Source organism: Diplotaxodon limnothrissa, linkage group LG7 (assembly GCF_057381915.1).
Source record: "Diplotaxodon limnothrissa isolate DT_005_m linkage group LG7, D_limnothrissa_male_GT1.1, whole genome shotgun sequence".
NCBI classification, from domain to species: Eukaryota; Metazoa; Chordata; class Actinopteri; order Cichliformes; family Cichlidae; genus Diplotaxodon; species Diplotaxodon limnothrissa.
Window position 1 is genome coordinate 23,600,008 of NC_140602.1, and position 21,949 is coordinate 23,621,956.

At 39.5% G+C, this 21,949-nt stretch overlaps 4 protein-coding genes and 1 non-coding gene across 6 annotated transcripts; 3 read left to right on the plus strand and 2 right to left on the minus strand.

Moving 5' to 3' along the window:
- Positions 1–1,943: 1,943 nt before the first annotated feature.
- rpl27a (ribosomal protein L27a) lies at positions 1,944–9,138 on the plus strand. The gene is made up of 8 exons (XM_085357036.1): positions 1,944–2,005; positions 2,634–2,805; positions 3,948–3,988; positions 4,501–4,603; positions 5,218–5,281; positions 5,377–5,452; positions 7,903–8,077; positions 8,965–9,138. Exons 1-8 carry the CDS (start codon positions 1,944–1,946, stop codon positions 9,091–9,093), a joined length of 822 nt encoding a protein of 273 aa, XP_085213162.1. The 3' UTR covers positions 9,094–9,138.
- Positions 7,590–7,720, plus strand: LOC146628299 (small nucleolar RNA SNORA3/SNORA45 family). The gene has a single exon (XR_014906455.1). It is a non-coding gene; the product is annotated as a small nucleolar RNA SNORA3/SNORA45 family (small nucleolar RNA).
- Positions 9,139–11,066: 1,928 nt separating the features above from the next.
- On the plus strand, positions 11,067–12,205 carry akip1 (A kinase (PRKA) interacting protein 1). Its single transcript, XM_085357727.1, has 4 exons — positions 11,067–11,222; positions 11,360–11,434; positions 11,521–11,652; positions 12,009–12,205. The coding sequence occupies exons 1-4, from the start codon at positions 11,067–11,069 to the stop codon at positions 12,156–12,158; spliced, it is 513 nt and encodes a 170-aa protein (XP_085213853.1). The 3' UTR covers positions 12,159–12,205.
- A 220-nt stretch (positions 12,206–12,425) lies between these two features.
- lg7h11orf16 (linkage group 7 C11orf16 homolog) lies at positions 12,426–16,343 on the minus strand. The gene is made up of 7 exons (XM_085357728.1): positions 16,137–16,343; positions 15,391–15,753; positions 15,176–15,300; positions 14,954–15,107; positions 14,096–14,327; positions 13,390–13,872; positions 12,426–12,619 (listed from the first exon to the last, which is right to left on the minus strand). The coding sequence occupies exons 1-7, from the start codon at positions 16,341–16,343 to the stop codon at positions 12,426–12,428; spliced, it is 1,758 nt and encodes a 585-aa protein (XP_085213854.1).
- A 1,979-nt stretch (positions 16,344–18,322) lies between these two features.
- On the minus strand, positions 18,323–20,730 carry LOC146628302 (nuclear receptor-interacting protein 3-like). 2 transcript variants are annotated; one of them, XM_085357729.1, is made up of 7 exons: positions 20,515–20,730; positions 19,762–19,926; positions 19,555–19,637; positions 19,287–19,426; positions 18,986–19,185; positions 18,792–18,880; positions 18,323–18,353 (listed from the first exon to the last, which is right to left on the minus strand). In XM_085357729.1, exons 1-7 carry the CDS (start codon positions 20,728–20,730, stop codon positions 18,323–18,325), a joined length of 924 nt encoding a protein of 307 aa, XP_085213855.1. The 2 variants fall into 2 exon arrangements, with proteins under 2 accessions (XP_085213855.1, XP_085213856.1); XM_085357730.1 differs by having other exon boundaries at positions 19,133–19,185; positions 20,515–20,682.
- Positions 20,731–21,949: the final 1,219 nt, after the last annotated feature.

The window sequence follows — 21,949 nt, forward strand, 5'->3', positions numbered from 1 at the left end:
TTTAACGTACAAACCAAAGTCTAAAAACGTTTGGACACTGTTCCATTCTGCTTTTATTTACAGTTTTGCACAATTCGCAAATCTCATATTTCATTTACACAGAAAAGCTATCAAATGATTAAATTGAGAAAAACTATCATTTATAATAAGATGATTTTGAATTTGAAGGCAGAAACACATCTCAACAAAGTTACATTAATGAAATGAAAAGTTAATATTTGTCTAAAATTGGTGCACTTTCTCATTTTAAAGATTTAACGCGTTGTCTACAATCTGATTGTTGTGAACAAAATATGGGTTTTCAAGGTATTACAACTATTGCATTCTGTTTTATTTGCATTTTACAAAACAACCAAATGTTTCTGGAACTGGGATTATAAAAAATAACCTTTTAAATTTTGAAACACCAACATTGGAGTTTGTGTCTTTTATCAATTCATATATCAGACTGCAAATAACTGATTCACTGTCTTGTTTTACTGTTCCTGTTGGTGGAAGTTAAGATAATTTTAATAAAACATTTTCTATATACTTTTTTAATTTAGTAAAGATTTTCCTCAATCTGATGGCCAGGCTCTTTACAAAGGCCAGAAAAATACATTTGAGATGGACTCTTTGACATGATACATATTTCCCCTTTTAAGCCAAATGAAATCTTTATCATGGTTTCGTGTGAGTAAAGTGGCATCAAATTGAAATACTTCAAAGCAGAACAAAACTTTGGGACACGCTTCTACAGAATTATTTATCTCTTATATTAACCTTTATTTCCTTGTTTCTGAAATAGAGACAAAAAGTATAACTTCAAACACATTAAATATATATACACAAGATAGATTAGGGATTAATGACAAAAATGTCCTTACTTGTTCAGTGGTGCTGATCTCTAGGGCTGCAAAAAGCTGGTGGCATGGCAGAGGTGTGTCTTACCTTCCTTCAGAGGCTGATTTTGCAACCTGTTATTCTGGCCAGTGACAAGTTACACGCTGGACATTTCACTCAAACTTTGAATAACAGACTGACTTTATGTAAATCACCTTTAACTGTGTCTGTTTGCGGTTGCGTCGCCACAGAAACCCAATAAAGCTACGTGGACATGTGTGACTACACGTCATCTTTAACTGTGTGCACGTGATCCAAGCCTGTGTGTGTTTTTACTCAGGGTTTATATTCTCTGCATAATGTGTCAGGGTACTGTTATATATGATGATTATATGTTGAAATAGTTATTATAATATCATAGTCTTGTAAGACCTGGCATTTCACTTTTGTCCTCTGTGGAGGACATGTGTCTGAGACCACTACATCAAGCCCCATGTGTGGAATCTATGCGGCTCCTAATGAACTGTCGAGATGTTTATGGCATGAGTCAGATAACCTAGCATCCAAATTTGCTAGTTCCTAGTTATAGTCACTTCAAGAAGTCGAGACAGATTCTTCAAGATTAGGCAGTCCATCAAAGTTATCTCTTATAAGAGGAAAAGAATAAAGCCCTCTTGAAGGTGAGACCCTTCTTAAGCACTTTTTATCCATAATTGACGTTGGATCTCATTATTTTAGCCCTGCTCAGGTTCCTCAAAAACTGGTACGTCCCGAGCATTTTCCTTCCTAATGTCTGATTGCCATCTCAGCAACTATCTCACTCAGCCCTCTGTCAACCATGTATGGTCATTTTAGTGAGCGACATGACCTGAAAACCCAGAATTATTTCTGTCAAGGTTCGGCTGTATAGCAGGCAGAGGTAGGAGCCAAACACAGGGCTCAGAAACAAAGAGATCAACTAAAAGAGGCAGCTTTATTTCCTGAAAGACGAAACTCCACCCAAAAATTAAAAACTGTGAAACTAGAACCTGGGAGCTATAAGCTAGAAACAGACAACTAGCAATTAGCAGCCAGGAAGTTACAAGGGAAACACAGAACACAAGGACCCACACGAAGCCACAATGAGCAGAGGGAGACTGAGGACTAAAACACATACACAGGATAACGAGAGGTTGGACCACAGGTGGGAGCACAGCTAGAACTAATTACAAACTAACAGGACATCGAAAGCAAAACAGAACACAGTGCACACAGGGCAAAGACTACCAAAATAAAACAGGAAACAGATGGACCAAACACAAAAGGCCAGGAGAAACGAATACTGAGACGAAACAGACTAGATACACTGAACACAGGGAGGGAACAGAGACAAGGCTACGAAGACAAGTGCAAAAACACTGAAGATGGAGAGAAAGGGCGAGAGCGAGGAGCAGAGAGTGAGAGTTAGGGAACAGAGAGACACAGAGAGGGGAGATGTAAAAGGAACTACACCTAACAAATCTAAATCACAAGCAATATACAATAAAATCAGAAAACTCATAAGTTTCCTTATGAAAAAGTCCTCTTAGATTAAAGACTGGTCCTACTCACCGACTGGCCTCCCCTATAGTCCAGTCATCCACATGGGCAGTTACAAACACTCTAATACACCTTGCTGATGCACCCATCACATTAGAATTGGGGCAGTAGTTTATACTATTCCACTAAATTTGAATGTCAAAAGTGAACTTCAATTAAACGTTAATATTTAAAATATTAGTGTTTGTTTGAAAACATTCGATTTCATTTTCTTTCCTCGTGTTTGTCCTCAGCCATCCAGGATACTTTGGTAAGGTGGGCATGAGACATTACCACCTGAAGAGGAATACCTCCCACTGCCCTACCATCAACCTGGACAAGCTGTGGACACTGGTGAGCAAGCAGACCAGGATCAACTACAGCAAGAAGCTCGATGGACCCGCCCCCATCAATGTTGTGCGTGCTGTAAGTATTGCCAAATGTTGCCATTATTAAAAATGTTCTCTCATTAAAACGTCTCTAATTAGCAGTTTTTGTCATAATAATTGGACCTTTCATTCAGTTAAAAGGACTAGATCACATCTTTATGGGAGTTCTTGTTGCTCTACTGTAGCTTGGAGTAGGTGGTGGCATGTCGACTTGCCATTTATATTTATTTAGAGTTTGTTTCTCCAATAGATCCTTCTGTGTCAATTTCAGTAATTACTTCCTCCAAACCACCAACGTGTCTTTTAGACCTCATTCCTACAAAACTGCTCAAAGAAGTTCTGCCATTTATTAATGCTTTAATCTTAAATATAATCAACCTATATGCCTATGTAGCACAGGCCTTCAAGCTAGCAGCAGTTAAACCATTACTTAAAAAGCCATCTCTTGACTCAGCAGTCTTAGCTAATTATAGGCCAATGTCCAACCTTACTTTCATCTCAAAAATCCTTGAAAGAGTAGTTGTCAAACAGCTAACAGATCAAATGCAGATGAATGGCTTATTTGAAGAGTTTCAGTCAGGTTTCAGAGCTCATCACAGCACAGAAACAGCTTTAGTGAAGGTTACAAATAATCTTTTTATGGCATCTGACAGTGGACTCATCTCTGTGGTTATCCGGCTAGACCTCAGTGCAGCGTTCGATACTGTTGACCAAAATATTCTATTAGAGCAATCAGAGCATACTGTAGGCATTACAGGTACTGTGCTGCAGTGGTTTGAATCATATCTAACTAATAGACTCCAATTTGTTCATGTAAATGGAGAGTCCTCTTCACACAGCTGTCATGGAGTTCCACAGGATTCCTTAATTCTGTTTACATTATACATGCTGCCTGCAGAATCATTAGAAGGCATAGCAGCCATTTTCACTTCTACGCAGTTTACTCCCAACTTTATCTGTCCATGAAGCCAGCAGGCTTAGATTTCCCGAGTGTGATGAACAGACAGGGACCCAGTGAAGTGCTTGCTCATAGGGGTCATATGATTGTTGGGTTTTTCTCTGTACCTATGAAGTGCCTTGAGGTGACTTTTGTTGTGATTTGGTGCTATATAAATAACATTGACTTGAATTGAATTGAATTGAATTGAATTGAATTGAATTGAATTGACTTGGGTTCAGGTTCATGCAGAGGTCGTGACAGGCGGCGGCGTGATGGCGGCGTGAGGTCCGTGGCACGTGGCGGCATCCATGGCTGCACAAAATTGTAGAAATGGATGATTTCTGTAAATGTTAGATTTCCATTCATCTAATTGTAATTTTCATGAAATAAAAAGGCATTGTACCAGAAACAGAAACAATGTTGTTATATTACATCACATCATTCTGTAAACAAACAAAACATTAGTCAACTTTTGTTTATCAGTCACTGTACTTAAATTATCTAAAGAAAATATCTAAATAGTTTTTTCTTCTGGATCTCAGAAGGATATTCATGTATTATTTTTGCATAGTGATTAGTTATTATCATTAGCTTGGGTTTTCAAATATATATTTGTTTGATGTAACATGAGAATTTAATTGCTAAAATACAAGTAGAACCCGTTTAATTCTATCAATGTCAGACTTTAATCGTATCACTTTTTTTGTTAAATTCACAATTGTCTTCTTGGACTTAAAAAAAGAAAGCGAATTTTCAGTTGACTCTTGTGTCGTTTCGATCCTCAATCACCAGATGTCGCTATGGAATTATTGCACTTTGTATTGTTGGGGGCAAATCTCGCACAAAATCGCGTTCGTTCCGAATCCCGTTCCTCTTTCAACTAGCCTCCAAGATGGTAGGTTCTACGTTTTATCCCTGTGCATCCAAACTGGGTTAAATCTACTTCCATCCTTACTAACCTGTATAAAATAATCCACTTTAGATGGTGTCTTATAATACACTCATGTTGTAGGAATAAATGCTGGGTGTTATTACCGTTATTTACTCATTTTTGTGAGGACTTTGATGGGTTCACTGTGTGATATGTCGCTTCTCCTGGGCCTCGGCTCTAGCAGGGAACCTAGTTTTACCCACACGCAGAAAACAAACATTTGTAATTTTTTTGACAACGGTAGTGAGAGTTAAATGTGCAAGGTGGTGGTGGTGGTGTAACCCTGAAACAACCATTGGCATAAAGCGTTAAACCTTCCGATAAAGATGGTTGAGCTAGCATTAGCCTCCTACCTGCTAAGCAGCATGCAAGTACTCGGGGACAAACTCAGCGGTTTACTTTAGCTTTTCTGTGGGGAAAACATGCTATGTATGCTCATTTTATTACAGATTCTTAGCAGACTAACATCACAGTCGACCTGCCGGACTGTTAAGTCTGTTGCTTTGCTAGACGGGAGCTAATGTTTCAAATAAACCTCATCCTTTTTTTAACAATAACTGCAAAATCTTTGCTCACAGCCTACCAAGAAGTCGAAGACCAGGAAACTCCGAGGACATGTCAGCCACGGACATGGTCGCGTTGGTGAGTATACTCTTTTTGACACAAGTTTTAATTGATTGTTTTTCATCCCCGGACGATATGGAGATGGAGTAAACGTTTACCGACTCTCTCCACAGGCAAGCACAGGAAGCATCCTGGAGGTCGTGGTAATGCTGGTGGCATGCATCATCACAGAATCAATTTCGACAAATAGTAAGTCACTCATAATGATATTAGTGAAATTTGAGTACAGTGTGACTACTGTAAAGTAGAACTCAAGTAAACCTGGCTTCCCTGTATTTGGCCATAAAAGTCTTTGTAAGGTAATATGTCTAAAAATACACAGAAGTATGCTTTTACCTCAGATATTTAAGTTAGATTATGATGTCCCTAAGTGTTGCCTGATATGATTTCGGTTGTTGTGTTGGATTCCTTTAGAGATAAAGCCAGGTTTTGTGGCTAAAGCAGTAGGGCTGAGTAATATGAGGAAAATCTAATGTCACATTTTTGGCTGTATCACAAAAAAAAACTATTTTCAGCCATATAGAGCTTAAAATTGCACTGCTATACTCTTTCAAATTAACTGTTTTATATTTTTGACAATAATATATGAATGAATTGAAATGTTTGGGGGGGGGGGGGGTTCCATTTGTTGCACACAGAGGTTTTTGACAAATGGCAATACTGTCACAGTAAGTCTTTCTGTGGTCAACACTAGATGTTTAACAAACAAAAGATCATAGCAACAAAAAAGGACATCGGCAAGAATTCACGAGACAAATTAAAACAATTGAGATTAGAAAGATGCTCTTTTGTTCTTATAACATAAAAATTGTGAACCAAAAAATGTGATGGCCTTAAATTACAGGAATGAACGTTTAGATAGTGGCTATAAAAACAACTAACCTACAACCGTCGCAGGTATCACAGCTGGTTTATTTAACGTTTCCTTTGCTGTGTGGGAGACGCTGACATGCAGGGTTTAAAACAGGCTTCATTTTGCAGTGGATGACTTTTCAGCTGATGGAATAAATTCGTGATACTTTTTGTGCCAGTAGGTTTATGGCATGTCTTGCAAATTACCATATTTTGTCTCCTCCTTGTGAAATCCAAACAACAGTCTCACTCGCTCGCTCCTCTGTAACTCCGGCTGTCGCCATATTTTTCCTTATCAGGTAGTAAACACGCATGCTCAGCACAGGTAAAAAAAATTTCCGGTTGGGAGGGGGGATTAATGATGCATTTGCAGCGTGTAGGAGAAAAAAAAACTGACAGTGAATTGCATGCAGACAATAATAATAATAATGATAATAATGGATACTTTATTGATCCCCATGGGGAAATTACTTGTTTTTCTCTGCATTTGACCCATTCACTCAGTGAAGCAGTGGGCAGCCCACTAAGCAGGCGCCCGGGGAGCAGTGTGTAGGGACGGTACCTTGCTCAGGGGTACCTCAGGGTAGCCGTTAAGTGGATTCGAACCACCGACCTTTCCGATCATGGGGCGACCACTTTACCTACTGAGCTATCCCTGCCCCCCTGCCCCCAGACAGCTTTATATTGCGGCAATTTCCACTTGATGTTTATGTTAAAACCATTTTAACCATCGTTCGTGGAAAACACGTGATACATCAAGTATATTCGATGTATCACCCTATTCTATATAGCTGTAGTGTTTCCTAGATGAGGCTTTACAGTAATAGTTTATTTTAACAATATATTATTGTGTACTATAGAGCTTGCTGTAATATATAACAAAATTAATCGGCGGCAAATTCAGCAAGTCCCTCAACCTGTAGTCAGACTCGAGTTATATCAGCTGAGTTGTGGCTGCTGACAATAGTCCCTGTTCTGCTCCGCAGCCTTGGTGAGCTACAGCAGAACAAGGACTACTGTCACTGTAGGGCAGTGGAATTGGAGTGTACCTCACACAGGCAGAAGAGAGTTGAGGTAGCTGATTGAGATGCCACCACAGCAGCTTGGTCAGTCTTTCTGTAGGTTAATACCTAAACAGCTGCATTTTCAAAGAAAGAGTAAAAATTTCATCCAGTAAATCAGAAACATGGTAGACCATCCCCACTACGGAGCTTATTTACTCAACCCAAGTCTACTTGGTGAAAACTGCCATGCAATATATTATTGAAAGATCTGGAGAGCAGTGCACTGATACTGTGTATTATGGACACAAAGAATTTATTGAACCTTCTCCCAATTTGGGGACTGTGCTCATCTATGGAACACATTTATGCTGGGTTAGTTCTGCTGTCCAGTTAAGAGATGTGCTGATTAGTTTTTACCTGCTTGTAAAAAAAAGGCTGTAGGAAAAGAAATGCATTTATCTAATGTTTCTATAGAGACTAGAGTCTCATCTTGACAGACTTCATTGTCTTGGTGTGCTTGAGTCCTCTTAGATTAAAGACTGGTCCTACTCACCGACTGGCCTCCCCTATAGTCCAGTCATCCACATGGGCAGTTACAAACACTCTAAAACACCTTGCTGATGCACCCATCACATTAGAATTGGGGCAGTAGTTTATAGTATTCCACTAAATTTGAATGTCAAAAGTGAACTTCAATTAAACGTTAATATTTAAAATATTAGTGTTTGTTTCTCTAGTTTGAAAACATTCGATTTCATTTTCTTTCCTCGTGTTTGTCCTCAGCCATCCAGGATACTTTGGTAAGGTGGGCATGAGACATTACCACCTGAAGAGGAATACCTCCCACTGCCCTACCATCAACCTGGACAAGCTGTGGACACTGGTGAGCGAGCAGACCAGGATCAACTACAGCAAGAAGCCCGATGGACCCGCCCCCATCATCGATGCTGTGCGCGCTGTAAGTATTGCTAAATCTTGCTATTATTAAAAATGTTCTCTTGTCATAATAATTGGACCTTTCAAATCTTTACGGGAGTTCTTGTTCCTCTACTGTAGCTTGGAGTAGGTGGTGGCATGTCGACTTGTCGGCATTGAGTATCACCTTAGGAAATTGGATTGTTGTTGAGCAGCTGGAATCAGACATCAGAAACCGTTTTCTTTTTTTAAAGAACAGGTGTCCTTTAAACAGTTGAAACACTCATAGTGGAAAGTTAAATGTTTTGGATGGGTTTCTGATGAATTTGGTGCAAAAGTGTACGTGGTGCTAATAAAACAGATTTAAGACTTCTTGGTTTTCCTTAATTTTTCTGCTTTCAGGACTTTTTTTCCCTCCATTTTACACAACATTATACTCAGACATTTACATTTTTAAAGAGCTATAAATTCTGGATTTGTACCAGATAATTTTCCTGTTTTCAGTCATTGAAAATTATTTCTTTTTGTAAACATAATTTCATTTTAATAGAAAAGTTACTCTTGTCTATTAAAACTTGACTTTTGTTTGTTTGTTTGGCTGCATTTTGCTTATTGTGCTCACGTTAGCACACTCCCTTCTTACAGAAAGTTATACTGGGCATAGCTCTACCTGATGCAACCCCAAAGGGGATTTGTGTCTCTGGCTAGAGTTGAACCAGCATCCTTTTTCCTCGCCAAGCCAATGTCTAACGTTTGTTTTGTTGGGTCGACAGACTTTTTTTACTTAACTAGTGTGGTTTTGTTTGTGGTGGTTATCAGTTCATCTTAGGTTGGCTTACATGTCGTAGTTTTAGCTGTTAGTCTTATTAGATAATATTACAGTGTATTGTCAGATAAAATAATGATCTCCACCTGTGCTTTACTTTGCAGGGTTATTACAAAGTCCTGGGCAAAGGCAAGCTGCCCAAGCAGCCTGTGATCGTCAAGGCCAAGTTCTTCAGCCGACAGGCCGAGGAGAAGATCAAGGCAGCGGGAGGAGCCTGCGTGCTGATGGCATAACGATCCTGTCTGTGTGTTTTTGCAGAAATAAACTGTATAAATGGAAACTGGTGTGTGTGTAATTTTTTTCGCCCCACTCCTAAGTTGCAATTTGATTAGCATGGAAACTGAAGAGATGCTGTTAATTTTGATTGAAAGGTGTGAGGAGCAGAGGAAACTTTTTCATGTGAGGAAATCACCTGGATCCTCAGCACTGTTGGTCTTGTCCTTGTAAAATCTTTTTGACAAGTGTCCAAGTTACAGACTGAACAATATTCAAAAATGCACAGACTTCCTGTTTGGTTCTTTTAATATAGCAAAAGGCAGTCGTTTCTAATGACTTACAATGAAACGGTATTGCTATGCTTTTGGTAATAATATAAACTCACCAAAAAAATACAAATGTTGCCGTATGTGCTTCAGAAAGTCAGCACTACATTGAACAATTAAAGAAATGGTCAGAAAGTTAATTCTGATGTTTTTTGTCACGTCATTCTAATTAGAGGCAAAATATATGTATATTCAAATTTCTGAGGAACTTGTTTATATAGTGCTTAATCAGCTGCTTTTAAACTGCTACCTTTAAAAGAATTTTGTTTATTGGGACGTGGTGATACCCAACACAAACTACCAGATATAACTTAACAGCTTGTTTTGTAGACTGGAGGCCCGAAATGGTGTATCTAACAAGTCATGTATAGAATAAAACAGTCAAAAATAAAACTTTAATATCAGTAAATATTAAAGTTTTCTCAATTGTATCTGTGTGCAAGCAAAGCTGAAACAATTCAGTAATTGTTTGTCATGAAAGTTGTCCATTTTAAGAGCTTTCCTTGGAAACACTGGCAGTGTGCTAGACATGGCAACATGAACTTAAGAAGTTCAATTATGACTTTCACTGCAGATTAAGGATAGTTAGGGACAGTCCTGCACTTTTATTTGCGTCTCCTTTTTATTATTTTTATTTGAGGTTATATGAATTAACTAGCTGATTGATAGAAACAAATGCAGACTAATCCACAATCAAAATATTCATTATTTGTTTTCCACAAAACCGCACAGAAAAGATAACAAGGTAAGGTAAACGCATAAATTTCACCCTGGTTCATGATTTGAATACTTCCTCCACCACTAAGGGGCGGGCTTTAATATGTAGGATTTCCTGCCGTGTCATTTGAAAGCAGCTAAAAGCGTGACGTGAATGCGACTGAAACGAGGGAAACGTCAAAGCCAGAGTGTAAGTGTGCGGAGCACAGTTTTCTCTAACTTTGCATCCAGTAACCTGCGTACATGTTAAACGTGCAGAGCAGGTAGACGAAGTCTCCTGACACGAGGTTTGTTGACGGTTCCTGGAATAAGCAGAATGTGCTCTACATGTGACAACGTCATGCTCTAGAATGTGAGGCGTGCACTTCGAAGTGTTTCACGTCTCAGTGTTCCTGAGCTTCCATCGAGGGAAACGGGTCTGTGTTTAACAGTTCAAAGTAAGTAGCTTCAGAAAGAAGTGACAGCCCAGCTGATTTAATTTGCACGCATGCGCTGTTTCTAGGATATCCGTCCCATATGTTCTTGTTTCCCACACTGCATTTAAGGTGATTATAGTTGGTTCAAACCTTGTCGGAGGGGGAAAAAAAACATTGATCTTTGTTAACTGGCCAAGATTTGTTAACACAGTCTTATTTTTGTACTGATGTAGCTCTGTTAACTTGTTTTCTGACATATTGTGTTTCTTACGAAGCAGCTGAAAAAGGGTTTTCTCAATATCAGATTAGAAAAATCAGATGCCTATTAGATATGCTGGATCCACAGAGCAGTTTGACATCTTAGTTTTAAAAAATCCCAGTAAGTGATAAATTCTTTTGTTGTATTATATTGGTATATTTACAATTAAATTCTTGTCTTTTCAATATTTGTGTCCTGTAAAGCGATCTTAAAGCGTTCTTTGTGCCCGTTCCTTGGGTGAAGGGCACCTGAGTTTTTCCCTCCACCTGTCCATGGACAGCCAAGCCTGGCTGGAGTCCTCCCTGCAGCGCTCTGCCAGTCTGGGCTTGGAGGTGCTGCAGCGAGCCTCCAGGCGGAGTGTGGACTGGGCGAGCACTGCATCCCAAAACCCCACTATGGCAGATGAAGACACAGATATAGCTGACGAGGTGCTTTTATCTTTCGCCTTTAATATTTATAATAATATAACCTTATAATGTAATCTAAATATAAATACTTTTAATTCTTTGTTCAAAGTTTGTTTGTTTTTTATCAGCTTGTCTCTTTTCATCTCTTGCTTTTCCAGAGAAATCCCACAGAGCTTGATGATGCCTTTGCAAAAATCGCTGAGTTCATGGCACAAACCACTAGTCATTGCAAAGTTAGTGACTATGTCCCAAAGCACCTCTATGTGGACTTCAGCTACAGACCTGGGAGAATAAAATATGGATTTTGTCTTTGTTGCAGAGATTTTACAAGTCTGGTTGTTGCACGCAGCCCAGTGACATTGAAAAGAACCACATGTCCAGGTTTCACACACAGCCAGCATCTGCAAAGACATCAGCTGCGCTACCAACCAGGAAATGCGACAAATACCAAGTAATTCTGCGTTGTGTTTTTGATTATTTGGAATAGGAAAAGCTCAGAGGCTGACAAACCCAGAGCATTTAAGGCTTTATATTTAAGCAATTTACAGTAGGTAATTTGTTGGCCAAAAAAGTGGAAAAGGGAAACAAAAAATTGAGTTGGAGGCTTCAGAAAGTTAGCATTTTACAGTGGCATAGACAGTACCAGCAGAATTCAGGAAACTCCTTTGAAGTTGTATAGATGAAGTTTGCATTTCAGTTTGGGGGCCTGAGTTTTACTATTTACATGTTGTCAAAAGTTTGACTTTAATTCATCTAAAATGTAAAAAATAATCATTGCATTAAAATCTTTTTATTTGCTGCTTTCAGAACCGCGTGTCTGGATCCAGTGAGGATTTTTATATCGAGCTTTCACCTGGAACATATGCCATCACTGCCAGTGTGGCAGAGTCACAGCAGCAGACTCAGCTGGTCAGTGTTAAAGCTGGGGAGAGTGTCAACCTCACCTTTGACCTCTGACCCCTCAGCTGACCAAACCTGTCACCCTTTAATAACAACTGACCATTGCACATGCGCTTTGTTTCTTGCTTCTTGTATATAGATTTTTGCATTAAGAGTTTACATTTTATTTTACTGTAATGCACTTAAACACATTCTTACCTGCACTAAGACCACATCATTGTATTGAAATAAAATATTTTTGTAATCAGTTTTTTGTTTGGCTCTTCAACATGCACTGTACATGAGTTTACACTGAGACAATATGTAAATATATTGGCATTGTTCTCAGAGAGACTGCAGTCCCACTGGTGGTCGAGGTTTGAAGCTGGTTGTGGACAAAATGTCTCTAATGTTTGCTCTTCTTCCTCTGGTGCCAGGAAGTGACTGAAACAGGGAGCTGTGATTTGGTGAGGCACTAATTTGTGGTTCAGGGATGCTGAAACTCACAGGTTGGGTTGTCCTCCGGGGACCAGCACTCCCTGCACAAAAAAAAAATTCCATCTGAGCTCATGCATATTGCACACATATCAGAACGCATACTGTATACTGCTATCATCAAAAACAGCATGTTGCATCTTTATTGGCATTTTGTGAGACAAGTTTGCACTTATTTGTGACCATTAAACGTGAGGGTAAAAGGACTGGAAATGCATTTGTTTACAATACATCAAAAATAGCATGCATGTGTTCATGTGTGCCCACACTGTGTAGCAAGCAGCATCTGCTATAAAGGTAACAGAGAATAACATTTAGTCAAAATATGAAAAACATCATCGAAAGGATTTCAGGACCACTCTACACAGCACTTACTGGGGTCTCCAGTAAAACACCCAAAAAAGGCGAAGAGGATCGGATGTTTTTAAGATTGGATAAGAACAGACTAGCAGATGGAAATACACTGATTTATGAGTTTACTAACAAAAATTCAACCAGGTAACATAAGGTCAGGTACAGTGTCTTTTGAAATGTTTAATTTCATTCACTTAAGTAGATGATGTCAAAACAAGGGATTTTAAACATGTCTTGTCATGATGTCTTCAATTTCAATATCTCCTGTCTTCTAACAGTAACACTCCAGTGTTCTCAGTAAATGTGTCATTAACCTTAAACACTGTAGGACCCATTTGTTTATGTGATATCTCCAGTGGAATCTACCTGTGATCTATTTTTTCACAAGGTTTCTTTTTGTTTCCAGTTTTCTTTTGAACTTCTTCAGAACTTATTAACTCAGTGTGTGTCTGATTCTCACCTGGCTGCCTGTGCTGTGGTTCTGGTCCAGTTCTTCTCCAGTATCTCCAGGGAGGACGCTGTTGTTTACTTCTTATCTTCAGTGAAGGAGAAGTTGATGCTCTAGTCTCATCATGGGAAAGAGATGAGGAGGAGGAGGAAGATGGCAACTCGGGATCACTCGTCCTCACATCTGCATCTCTGCGGTCCACCTGCTTGACTTGCTCTGTTTTATCAAGTTCATCTGATTTTCCAAAGCTAGCTCCAAGGCTGGGTGGAACTAAACAGGATGAACAGTAGCAAGAGGCACATGCTGAATGGCAGCAGTCGGTGCAGTACAGCTGGGGGGCACAAAGCCAGCTGCAGCACTGATTGTGAGTGACTGCTTGGAGCTCCCGTACTATTCTGGCATGACGAGAAGCAGAAATGGGCAAAAGCAGACTTTCAGGAAGCACATACACACAACTATTCCACATCAGCACCCGGAGGCGTCTAACACCGTTACCTACAGGAAGGAAAGGTGAGCCCTTTGAGTGGATTACAGATGGTGATCATGAACAGACATTGGTGATTTATCATATGAATATTTATCTTAGGAAACAAGTCTCCCGTCTGAAAACGGTCTCATTAGAATTATTGACTATAAAGAAAAATATCCTTGATTGTATCCACACCACTGAATGTCATATGATGATGTTATAATATAAAATATACGACTTCTGCCGTACCTCCATAACCATCTCTATGTTCTGTGGCTGCCACCACTTGACCTGGACCGTATCTTCTCAGATCTTGTTCCCATGGTGACAGGACAGCGTCGCCAGGAGCCAACCTGCATGTGCGACCTCTGCTGTCATTGACCATGTCAAGTGAACAAACGAGCTGGCGCTGGGAGGAGGCAATCTCAAACGTTGCGCTTTCTGCATGGTCAAAGTCAACCACCCAAATTCCACTGCAGCCCTAAAATTGGAAGACAGTCTTCAAATATTTACTCGTCCCTTTTTTAAAATTTGATTTTTAGTCCGTTAGCGTCTGACTTTTGGATAAGAGCAGTGACTCTGACACTAAAACGTTTTTTTTTTTACTTCGGCTCATCAGGTTATATTTTTATGATCAGTTTTTGTTGGATTGTACTGAAGCTGCGTCACAATAGATTAAATGCTCTATATTTATTCTGCTTTTCCTCTGAAGACCAGGAGCTTTCCCACCACTTTTTAAATGGGATGGCACAAGGAGAGCCTTGTGAGAGATTGGCGACCTTACCTAGATCTACTCCACCACTGACGCTGTGACAGCTGGGACAGATGGGAAAATTGGGAAAACACTGGGCACAATTTTTGGGCAAAGTGCTTATTAAAGCAGTCAGTCAATGAGAGCCCTGCTCAGTGCAGCTGATGTGCCCCTGTGCACTCATCCAGATGCTAATACATTAAAAGTGGTGTGGCTGAATACCCTTAAACTTAAAGTCAGCAAATACTGTAAATGTATAGTTTCATTTTTAAAACGATTGTGCTTTTGCAGGAGTAAATAACTGAATTAGCCCGTATTAGCTGTAGTAGAAACAATATTCAATGGTCATGTGTCACCTGTATTTGTTTTATGACAGTGCCCATGTAATAAAGGCCATCCCGCTCTCTCCTGGCCAGGACTCTGCATCCTGGGAAGAATTCTGGGCTGCTTAGGGTTTGACCAGACAGGATACAGGAGGTAACCGGAAGATTGGGATTACTCCGACTGCTCCTATAGTGTTAAATTGTTGTTAAAACAATGTTCAAAGTTTAAAAAGATTAAAAATTGTGCAACTAGACCTGAGCAGGGGTGAAGATATGTGGTGCAGCTGTGGTATTGTGACAGAGGTGGAGGGACAGCACCACTTGGCTGGATTGAAGCTTGGCAGTGATGGTTGGCTCTCAGCAACGTACAGAGGAATCACCTGACAGCAGTAATAGAACCACACATACTCAGACTCACAGTCACTGTGGGGCCTATTTTTTAGAACTACCGAGCAATTCTCAGTCTATACCTTCTCCAGCGTGCCATTCAAATCGAATGGAATCAGATAACAGCTCCCCCTTGTGGTCTGTGTGAAAGACTGCAGATAGTCCCTTGTGTTTCTGTCCAGTTTATTTCCTATATCTTGCAGGTAGAAAACGTTCACAGGCCTCCCAACTGCCAGTGCAGGAAGAGCTCTCAGCACGGCCTCTGGTTGATCAGGAAAGCCTGTGAAAAGAAGGTGGACGGCATGACAGGCAGGGTCGGTGAGAGCAATACTCAGAGCAGACAAGAGATCTCCGCCTGAGCTGCAGCTGATGGAGTGAATCCAGGACAGAGCCGTGTACACTGTGTCAGGAGCACAGGAGCACATGTGGCAGGACCAGCAGGTCACCTTCAAGGGAAAGAAAGACTCAGTAAATCTGAGGTTCTGCTCAAGCTTAAAAAAATGTCCTCAAAGTACTAAAAGCTCAGGGTGAGATTAAAAAAATGAAGAAAATGAAAGAATAAGAGTGATTAGTTATTTAAAAATCAAATCATATAAAGGTGAGGTAGTATACTATATGAGTTTACTCAATTTTGCACTTGACTGACTTCATGCACAGCTGTGATCAAAAGCCCTGTGTGTGAATTCACTGGATCAAAAATCCAAAAGAAATTCAAACTAGTGCACCTGATTCTTGTTTTAAGTTAATAGTATGCTGTACAACCATTCTACCCTGGAAATGAGCATACAAAGAAATTATTAAAAGCCCCAAATTACCAGATCCCCCTCACCTTGCTTGAAAAGCTCATGATGTTAAAGAGAGAGTCCCTGTGAGACGCTTTATTCAGCAACGTCTGGATCAGCAGGTGTTTCACTGACCCCAGAACAGCTCTCATGTTCTCAGAGCTTTCCAGGACAAACGTGATGTTGCATCCCTGCTTTCCCAGGAGCAGTGGTATCAGTGCAGCCTCACATGTCACCATCTGTCCAGATGTCATAGTAACACTGTGGTAATGGGAAGGAATCACACAGTTTTCTTTTATTTTTTGCCTTTTTTGTAAACTGTAATAGTGAAAAGACAGTGAGAAAGGGCGAGGAATCACCTGAAAATCTTTGAACTATATTTAGGCCAAATGTAACATATTATCAAAAAGCACAAAACACATAACAATGAAAATATCTACATATCTTGTGAACATTTTTTAATCTTTATTTAGATTTTTTTTGTTTTAGAACACACTTTACCAAATTTTAAACTGAGCACCTGCATCAATTTTTATGAAAAATAATCAGCACTTTTCTAAATGTATAGATAAATTAGACAGATTTATAGATAAATTACAGTTTTTTTTAATGTTATGTTTTTAATAATTATTCCAATTAGTCATAATGCAAAGAGGCCAACTTTAGAACTGTCTATATTACTGGATCATATTGGAATAACTGATATACTAATGTGTACGTCTCTTTAATGTTGCAATAGGTGAAGATGGGACTCATTTAATTACTTTCATGTGTGACTATATATACTGAACATATACTGTATATATTGTATATATTGTATGTACTAACTTTATATTTTGCTGGGTAGTAGTTTTTCACATTTTAATATATATATTTTTAATATTATATATATCGTTTCTTATTTTATTGTACTTTGTAATATCACCCCAAATCTACAAATTCACCATACTATCAGATAAATGTAGTGGAATAAAAGCATGTAGTCTAATCAAATGTAAAGTTAGAGGACTTAAGTAAATCTACTTCCATCAAGTTGACTCAAATACGGAGAGAAACTTGAAACATTTCTTTCTATGTCCGCAAAAAATAGCAAACACAGTTATTAACCTCTTTCAGTAAAGAAAGCAGCTACAAACATGAGTCACTACAATTGAAATATAACACATTTAAAACACAGATTACATTACCTACATTTTTTGTGTCGATCACAGTCAGCTGCAGACAACAACTTTAACCCATTGTTTATGTCGGTTTCCATGGTGTTCGAGCCTGAGCTGGCCCTCTTCATAACCACTGGAGGGCCTGTTTACCTCCCAGTCGGCAGGCCGGGTCACGCTACAGTTGCTATGGTACAGCTACACAAAAACAGCAGCTGTGAAAAATGACACTAATCTCTGCAGATGTGTCAGGACTTTTCTTCTCCTAACTCTATTTGATTTTTCCTCTAATTAACAACTCGAATTAGGTCACCTTCAGCTGGTCACACATTCATAAATGGCTCTCAGATAAAATGGCACTGATAAGATTTTCATGGTGCTACAGCTCATGTGAAAAAATGAGCAAAGGCACTAAAATGTCACCGTTCATTTGTTTATTCAGTGGTACACTTTTGCCTCCGTTGGGTGATAAAACCTATCACAAGTGTCACTACAATCCTGTAAACATTAAAAGGCAGTGACCTCAATGCAAATACATGATTCAACTAGAAAATACATTTACAACATTATCAAATATAGTAGAGAAACGTCTAATCTGTATTCAGTAGATTGTGCTGAGCTCCTAATCTACACAAACTAACAGTTGTTCTCCACGGCTGCAGAATACCATGTCTGGCAGCATAATACTAATTTGCTGGATATTACAAAGAGCTAAAAATCACAGTTATATCACAATCTTAGAGATTACAGCTTCTGTTAACTACCTGCACAGCACGTACTACTGTAGCGACTGCTAATACGAGACTCACACACTCTGGGCTAAAAGAACGCTACATGTTAACCTGCAGGTGCGAGCAGCTGCAGAGTGAGAACGGCTGCCTTAAAGGCTGCCAACGTTAAGATCAGTGAAGTCATTGTGGAGCATCAGGACTTCTAAACGCAGCAAGCAAACCGGCAAACAGAAACTGAAAGTGTGTGAAGGTAGAAATCTGAAGTTCTCCAATGAGGCATCTGGTTGTAGGAGTAAATGTTCCTATTGCTTTTGGTCAGTGTGGGTTTATTTGTGGGTAGGAAGATTAGTAACCCAGGTCTCTGAAGTCTGTGGAGCTGCAGAGACGAAAGTGGGGGGAGAAGAGGCAGATTTGGTTAGACTTAGGCTTTGCCAACTTAATTAATAATTAAAGGTAAGCAAGGGTTAACATTAATGAAAGTCACCATTATTATGTTTTCCATATACTGCTACAATAATGAAAATGCAAAACTACTCCAGAAAGCAAAATGTGGTGCTTGAAATAAGCAGTGTATGGATATTTTTTTGCACTGGTTCTTTATGCGTGAAAAACTCCCAGCAATGCACAACTTTCTATAAGTAGTGGATTACACCCTAATTTAAAAATGAGAGTTTTGTGAAGGTTTTGAATGTTTGATTGCACCTCATGATATTAATTTGATAAACTGCATGATACCTTATTTTGAAAGGTATAAATATAATTTGCACAAGAAAAAAAATGTTTTTAAAGCTAAAAGATGAGAAAAACATCTTACCCTTCACTGAATTGCTTTTTGGCAAAATGAATCTGCTCCCTCACAGTTGTCCCAATCACCATGATCTGCTGTTCTGTATCGATTACACACTGCAAAAACAGAAATGTCAAAACATTACAGAACCGCGTTGGTTATAGTAGAGCCATTTTAGTTAGTGTAGTTAATCATCTAGCTTTTATCTTGTATCTGTTTACATCACTGTGTTGTTTCCCCTCCAGGATGGATGGTGGTGATGTATGGTGGTGATGGATGGTGATGATGGATGGTGATGATGGATGGTGATGATGGATGGTGATGATGGATGGTGATGATGGATGGTGGTTGCAAAGCAGAAGATTTACCTTGAGTGTCTTTAAAGTCTTGCTGCCCAAGGACATGAGATGCTTGTTACTTTCTGAAAATAGATGTAATAGATGAACAGTAATATGATGACACCGCTTCATATAAAAGTGTTCTTATAATTTTCATTCAGGCAACGATTGTTGTGTTCCTTACCCACTATGGCAAATGAGCAAGTTATCCTGATTTGTCCGACGGTCAGGCCGAGCTCCTTGATGTGACCATCGATGCAGAGCCTGCGCTGAAATGGGAAGCCATCGGTCTCCATTTTGATCTCTTCGACCAGTTCTTTTAAACTGAAAGGGAAACAAAATAATTCAACAGTTCTCACCTCACATGCTGCAGATGTTTGCAGTACATACTTAGGAGACACTGAAAAATGAACTGGTGTCAGGAAAATGAAAAATTAGTGAAGACATCTCACCCAAATCTCTCCGCAGTCACAAAAGACATCAGATTCAACTTGCAACCTGTATCAATCAGCAAATTCACTTCCTGTCCTAAACACTGTATACACAGGGGAGGTGCATGTAAGATAGGAGAAATAAGAAAGAAAAAAATCCTTTTGACAAACAAGTCACGGATATTTTGTGCTTGAAAAGAATTTTTAAGTAGCCCAACTTCCACCCACCTTGCAGGGCACGAGGATGAAGTCATCCTCCTCATCCTCCTGTGAATTTACATGGCTGTGGCTCAGACGAACCTCTCCATTGCTTGGTGTTACTCCACACATGTTTATCCTGCCTCTGCACAGCTTTGCCTCCAGTAGGCGCTTCTGGAGAATATTGTGTGGTTGCTACAACAGAGATTACAAACAACACAAACACGCCTACTGAATATATATCCTCAGTATTGTCGAAGCCTAAAATCAGATCTACAGTCTGAGCTAAAAATGCTATAATATAAAGACCATCTTTAAGCTCATGTATACAATTTAGAAAGTATTCTGTTGCCTAACTTTGACATATTTTTGTGTTATGGTTTCTTCACAGAATCCAGAGTCATCCATGTTTGGCTCATTGGTGATTCTAAATTGGCCCTTGGTGTGAATGTGGAAGCAAATTAAATAGCTGTCTGTCTCTTTAGCCCTGTGATGGACTGGCAGTCTCTCCAGAGTATACCTTGCCTCTCACCAGGTGGCAGCTGAGATGTGCTCCAGCCACCCTGCTAGAAGTGGTTAGGAAAATGGATAGACTGATAACAATATAGATTCAGGTTTTCACTTTAGAGTATAAATCATTGATAAATTTCTCTCTCTCACACACACACACACACACACACACACACACACACACACACACACACAGAAAGAGAGAGGCAATGGTCCTCCTCCCCATCACCTATATAATGTCTATATAATAATGGCCTTAGATATGAGGCTCACCCCCTGCTTAGAAGTCCCGAGTTTCTTCAGTCCATCCAAAGGAAGCAGATCAGCGGAGTCCTTATGGAGGAACTGGATCGCCTGTTTCAGCCTCCTCTGTTGCCTCAGAGTCGCTGCATCCAGGACCCCCTTTTCTCCGCGGTTCTCTGTCCGCATCCCTGTAAACATGATGGCGGGCGTGTGCTTGTGTTGCCCCGGCTCTCTGACTGCCTGCATACAACCGAGCCTAATGAGGAATCCCCGATGCGTCAAGTCCACATTAGAAGAGGAGACTCCCCCGTAACATGACAGGTAGTTAAGACAGCCCAAGTTGTAAAAATGAATCCTGCTGTGAACTTTCAAAATAAAACCCATTTTCCAAACGCTGCATAGCCCATTGCGCAATGAACGGATGGATGTTTTAATGCTGCATTACAGATTCATGAACTGCTCAACTCTGAGACCCCTGAAAAGTGGATTTACTTCGTTCTTCCACTAACACAACCCTGAATTTATATTTTTATTGTACAACCTTTAAAAAACACTCAAAATATTTTTCTTTCTGTGTACAAAATGCTGAATTAAGAATATTTCAGTTAAAAGTAAGATTTCTTTTCCTTTGGCCGCTTAAGTGTGCCATGTCAGAAAAAGATTGAGAACTGCTACAATGCGAATCTGGTAAGCTATGTTCATTTGCTTCAGATAACTCAGACTACAGTCTATTAAAGTGCCTACAGCTCACTGTTTACAAAGACCAGCTGTACTGCATATGTCCGCGCCACAAGTTTATTTATTTATTTATTGTGTTTCATATAAATGTTCAAGGAACATAAATGATTAGAAAACGGAAAAGACGATGGGCCAATAATTCACTGGAACAAAACAGATGCAAACATCAAAAAGTAAAAGAAACACTGTGGTGCACTGAATGTTTAATAATGACTGATAACGCTTGCACATAATCCACAATATGTTATATTCATGTATGCATTTCTTGGGTGTTTGCCAGCGCTTTAGTGGGATGACAAATTCTAGAACTTTCTGAATTCTCACCGGTTTTATTTTGACAGCAGCTTCCGGTCTCATTCAGTATGTTTGCGTGACTTTGCTTTTACTTGAGGCAGGTAGAACGAAAACAGGGAAACATACGTCACTTTGCTGCAGCGTGACTCCAATAATAACACGCTCTCACGTGGAGAAACCACTTGCACAAAATGTGAAGCTCTATGAGCAGCAGGCCTGTAAGAGTTAACTCACGTTTTGCAAAACAAAGGCTTTTTGGTGAGGGTTGTAACAGGAAATAAAACTTTTTATAAAATCCCTTTTTTTCTAAATTCTATTTTTAATAACATTTTATTGTTTGTTAGAAAATATGAATCACTAAAAAGAAAGCATGAGCACTGGGCTACAGCAAATAATTCAAAAATATTCTCTCTATTCAAATGGGGGGGAAATG

What these genes read in the sequence shown, in the direction of transcription:
- lg7h11orf16 (XM_085357728.1), bottom strand. Translation starts at nt 16,343, where the DNA reads ATGACATCTGGACAGATGGTGACATGTGAGGCTGCACTGATACCACTG. An exon ending in TCATGAGCTTTTCAAGCAAG is followed by an intron (nt 15,754 to 16,136) that starts GTGAGGGGGATC and finishes TTTCCCTTGAAG; the next exon opens with GTGACCTGCTGGTCCTGCCA. An exon ending in ATATCTTCACCCCTGCTCAG is followed by an intron (nt 15,108 to 15,175) that starts GTCTAGTTGCAC and finishes TTAACACTATAG; the next exon opens with GAGCAGTCGGAGTAATCCCA.
- LOC146628302 (XM_085357729.1), bottom strand. Translation starts at nt 20,730, where the DNA reads ATGCAGGCAGTCAGAGAGCCGGGGCAACACAAGCACACGCCCGCCATC. An exon ending in AGGGGAAACAACACAGTGAT is followed by an intron (nt 18,881 to 18,985) that starts GTAAACAGATAC and finishes CTGTTTTTGCAG; the next exon opens with TGTGTAATCGATACAGAACA. An exon ending in AAAAAGCAATTCAGTGAAGG is followed by an intron (nt 18,354 to 18,791) that starts GTAAGATGTTTT and finishes TCGTCTCTGCAG; the next exon opens with CTCCACAGACTTCAGAGACC.
- akip1 (XM_085357727.1), top strand. Translation starts at nt 11,067, where the DNA reads ATGGACAGCCAAGCCTGGCTGGAGTCCTCCCTGCAGCGCTCTGCCAGT. An exon ending in ACACAGATATAGCTGACGAG is followed by an intron (nt 11,223 to 11,359) that starts GTGCTTTTATCT and finishes TTGCTTTTCCAG; the next exon opens with AGAAATCCCACAGAGCTTGA. An exon ending in GGAAATGCGACAAATACCAA is followed by an intron (nt 11,653 to 12,008) that starts GTAATTCTGCGT and finishes TGCTGCTTTCAG; the next exon opens with AACCGCGTGTCTGGATCCAG.
- rpl27a (XM_085357036.1), top strand. Translation starts at nt 1,944, where the DNA reads ATGAGCAGAGGGAGACTGAGGACTAAAACACATACACAGGATAACGAG. An exon ending in TTCAACTAGCCTCCAAGATG is followed by an intron (nt 4,604 to 5,217) that starts GTAGGTTCTACG and finishes CTTTGCTCACAG; the next exon opens with CCTACCAAGAAGTCGAAGAC. An exon ending in TCATCGATGCTGTGCGCGCT is followed by an intron (nt 8,078 to 8,964) that starts GTAAGTATTGCT and finishes TTTACTTTGCAG; the next exon opens with GGTTATTACAAAGTCCTGGG.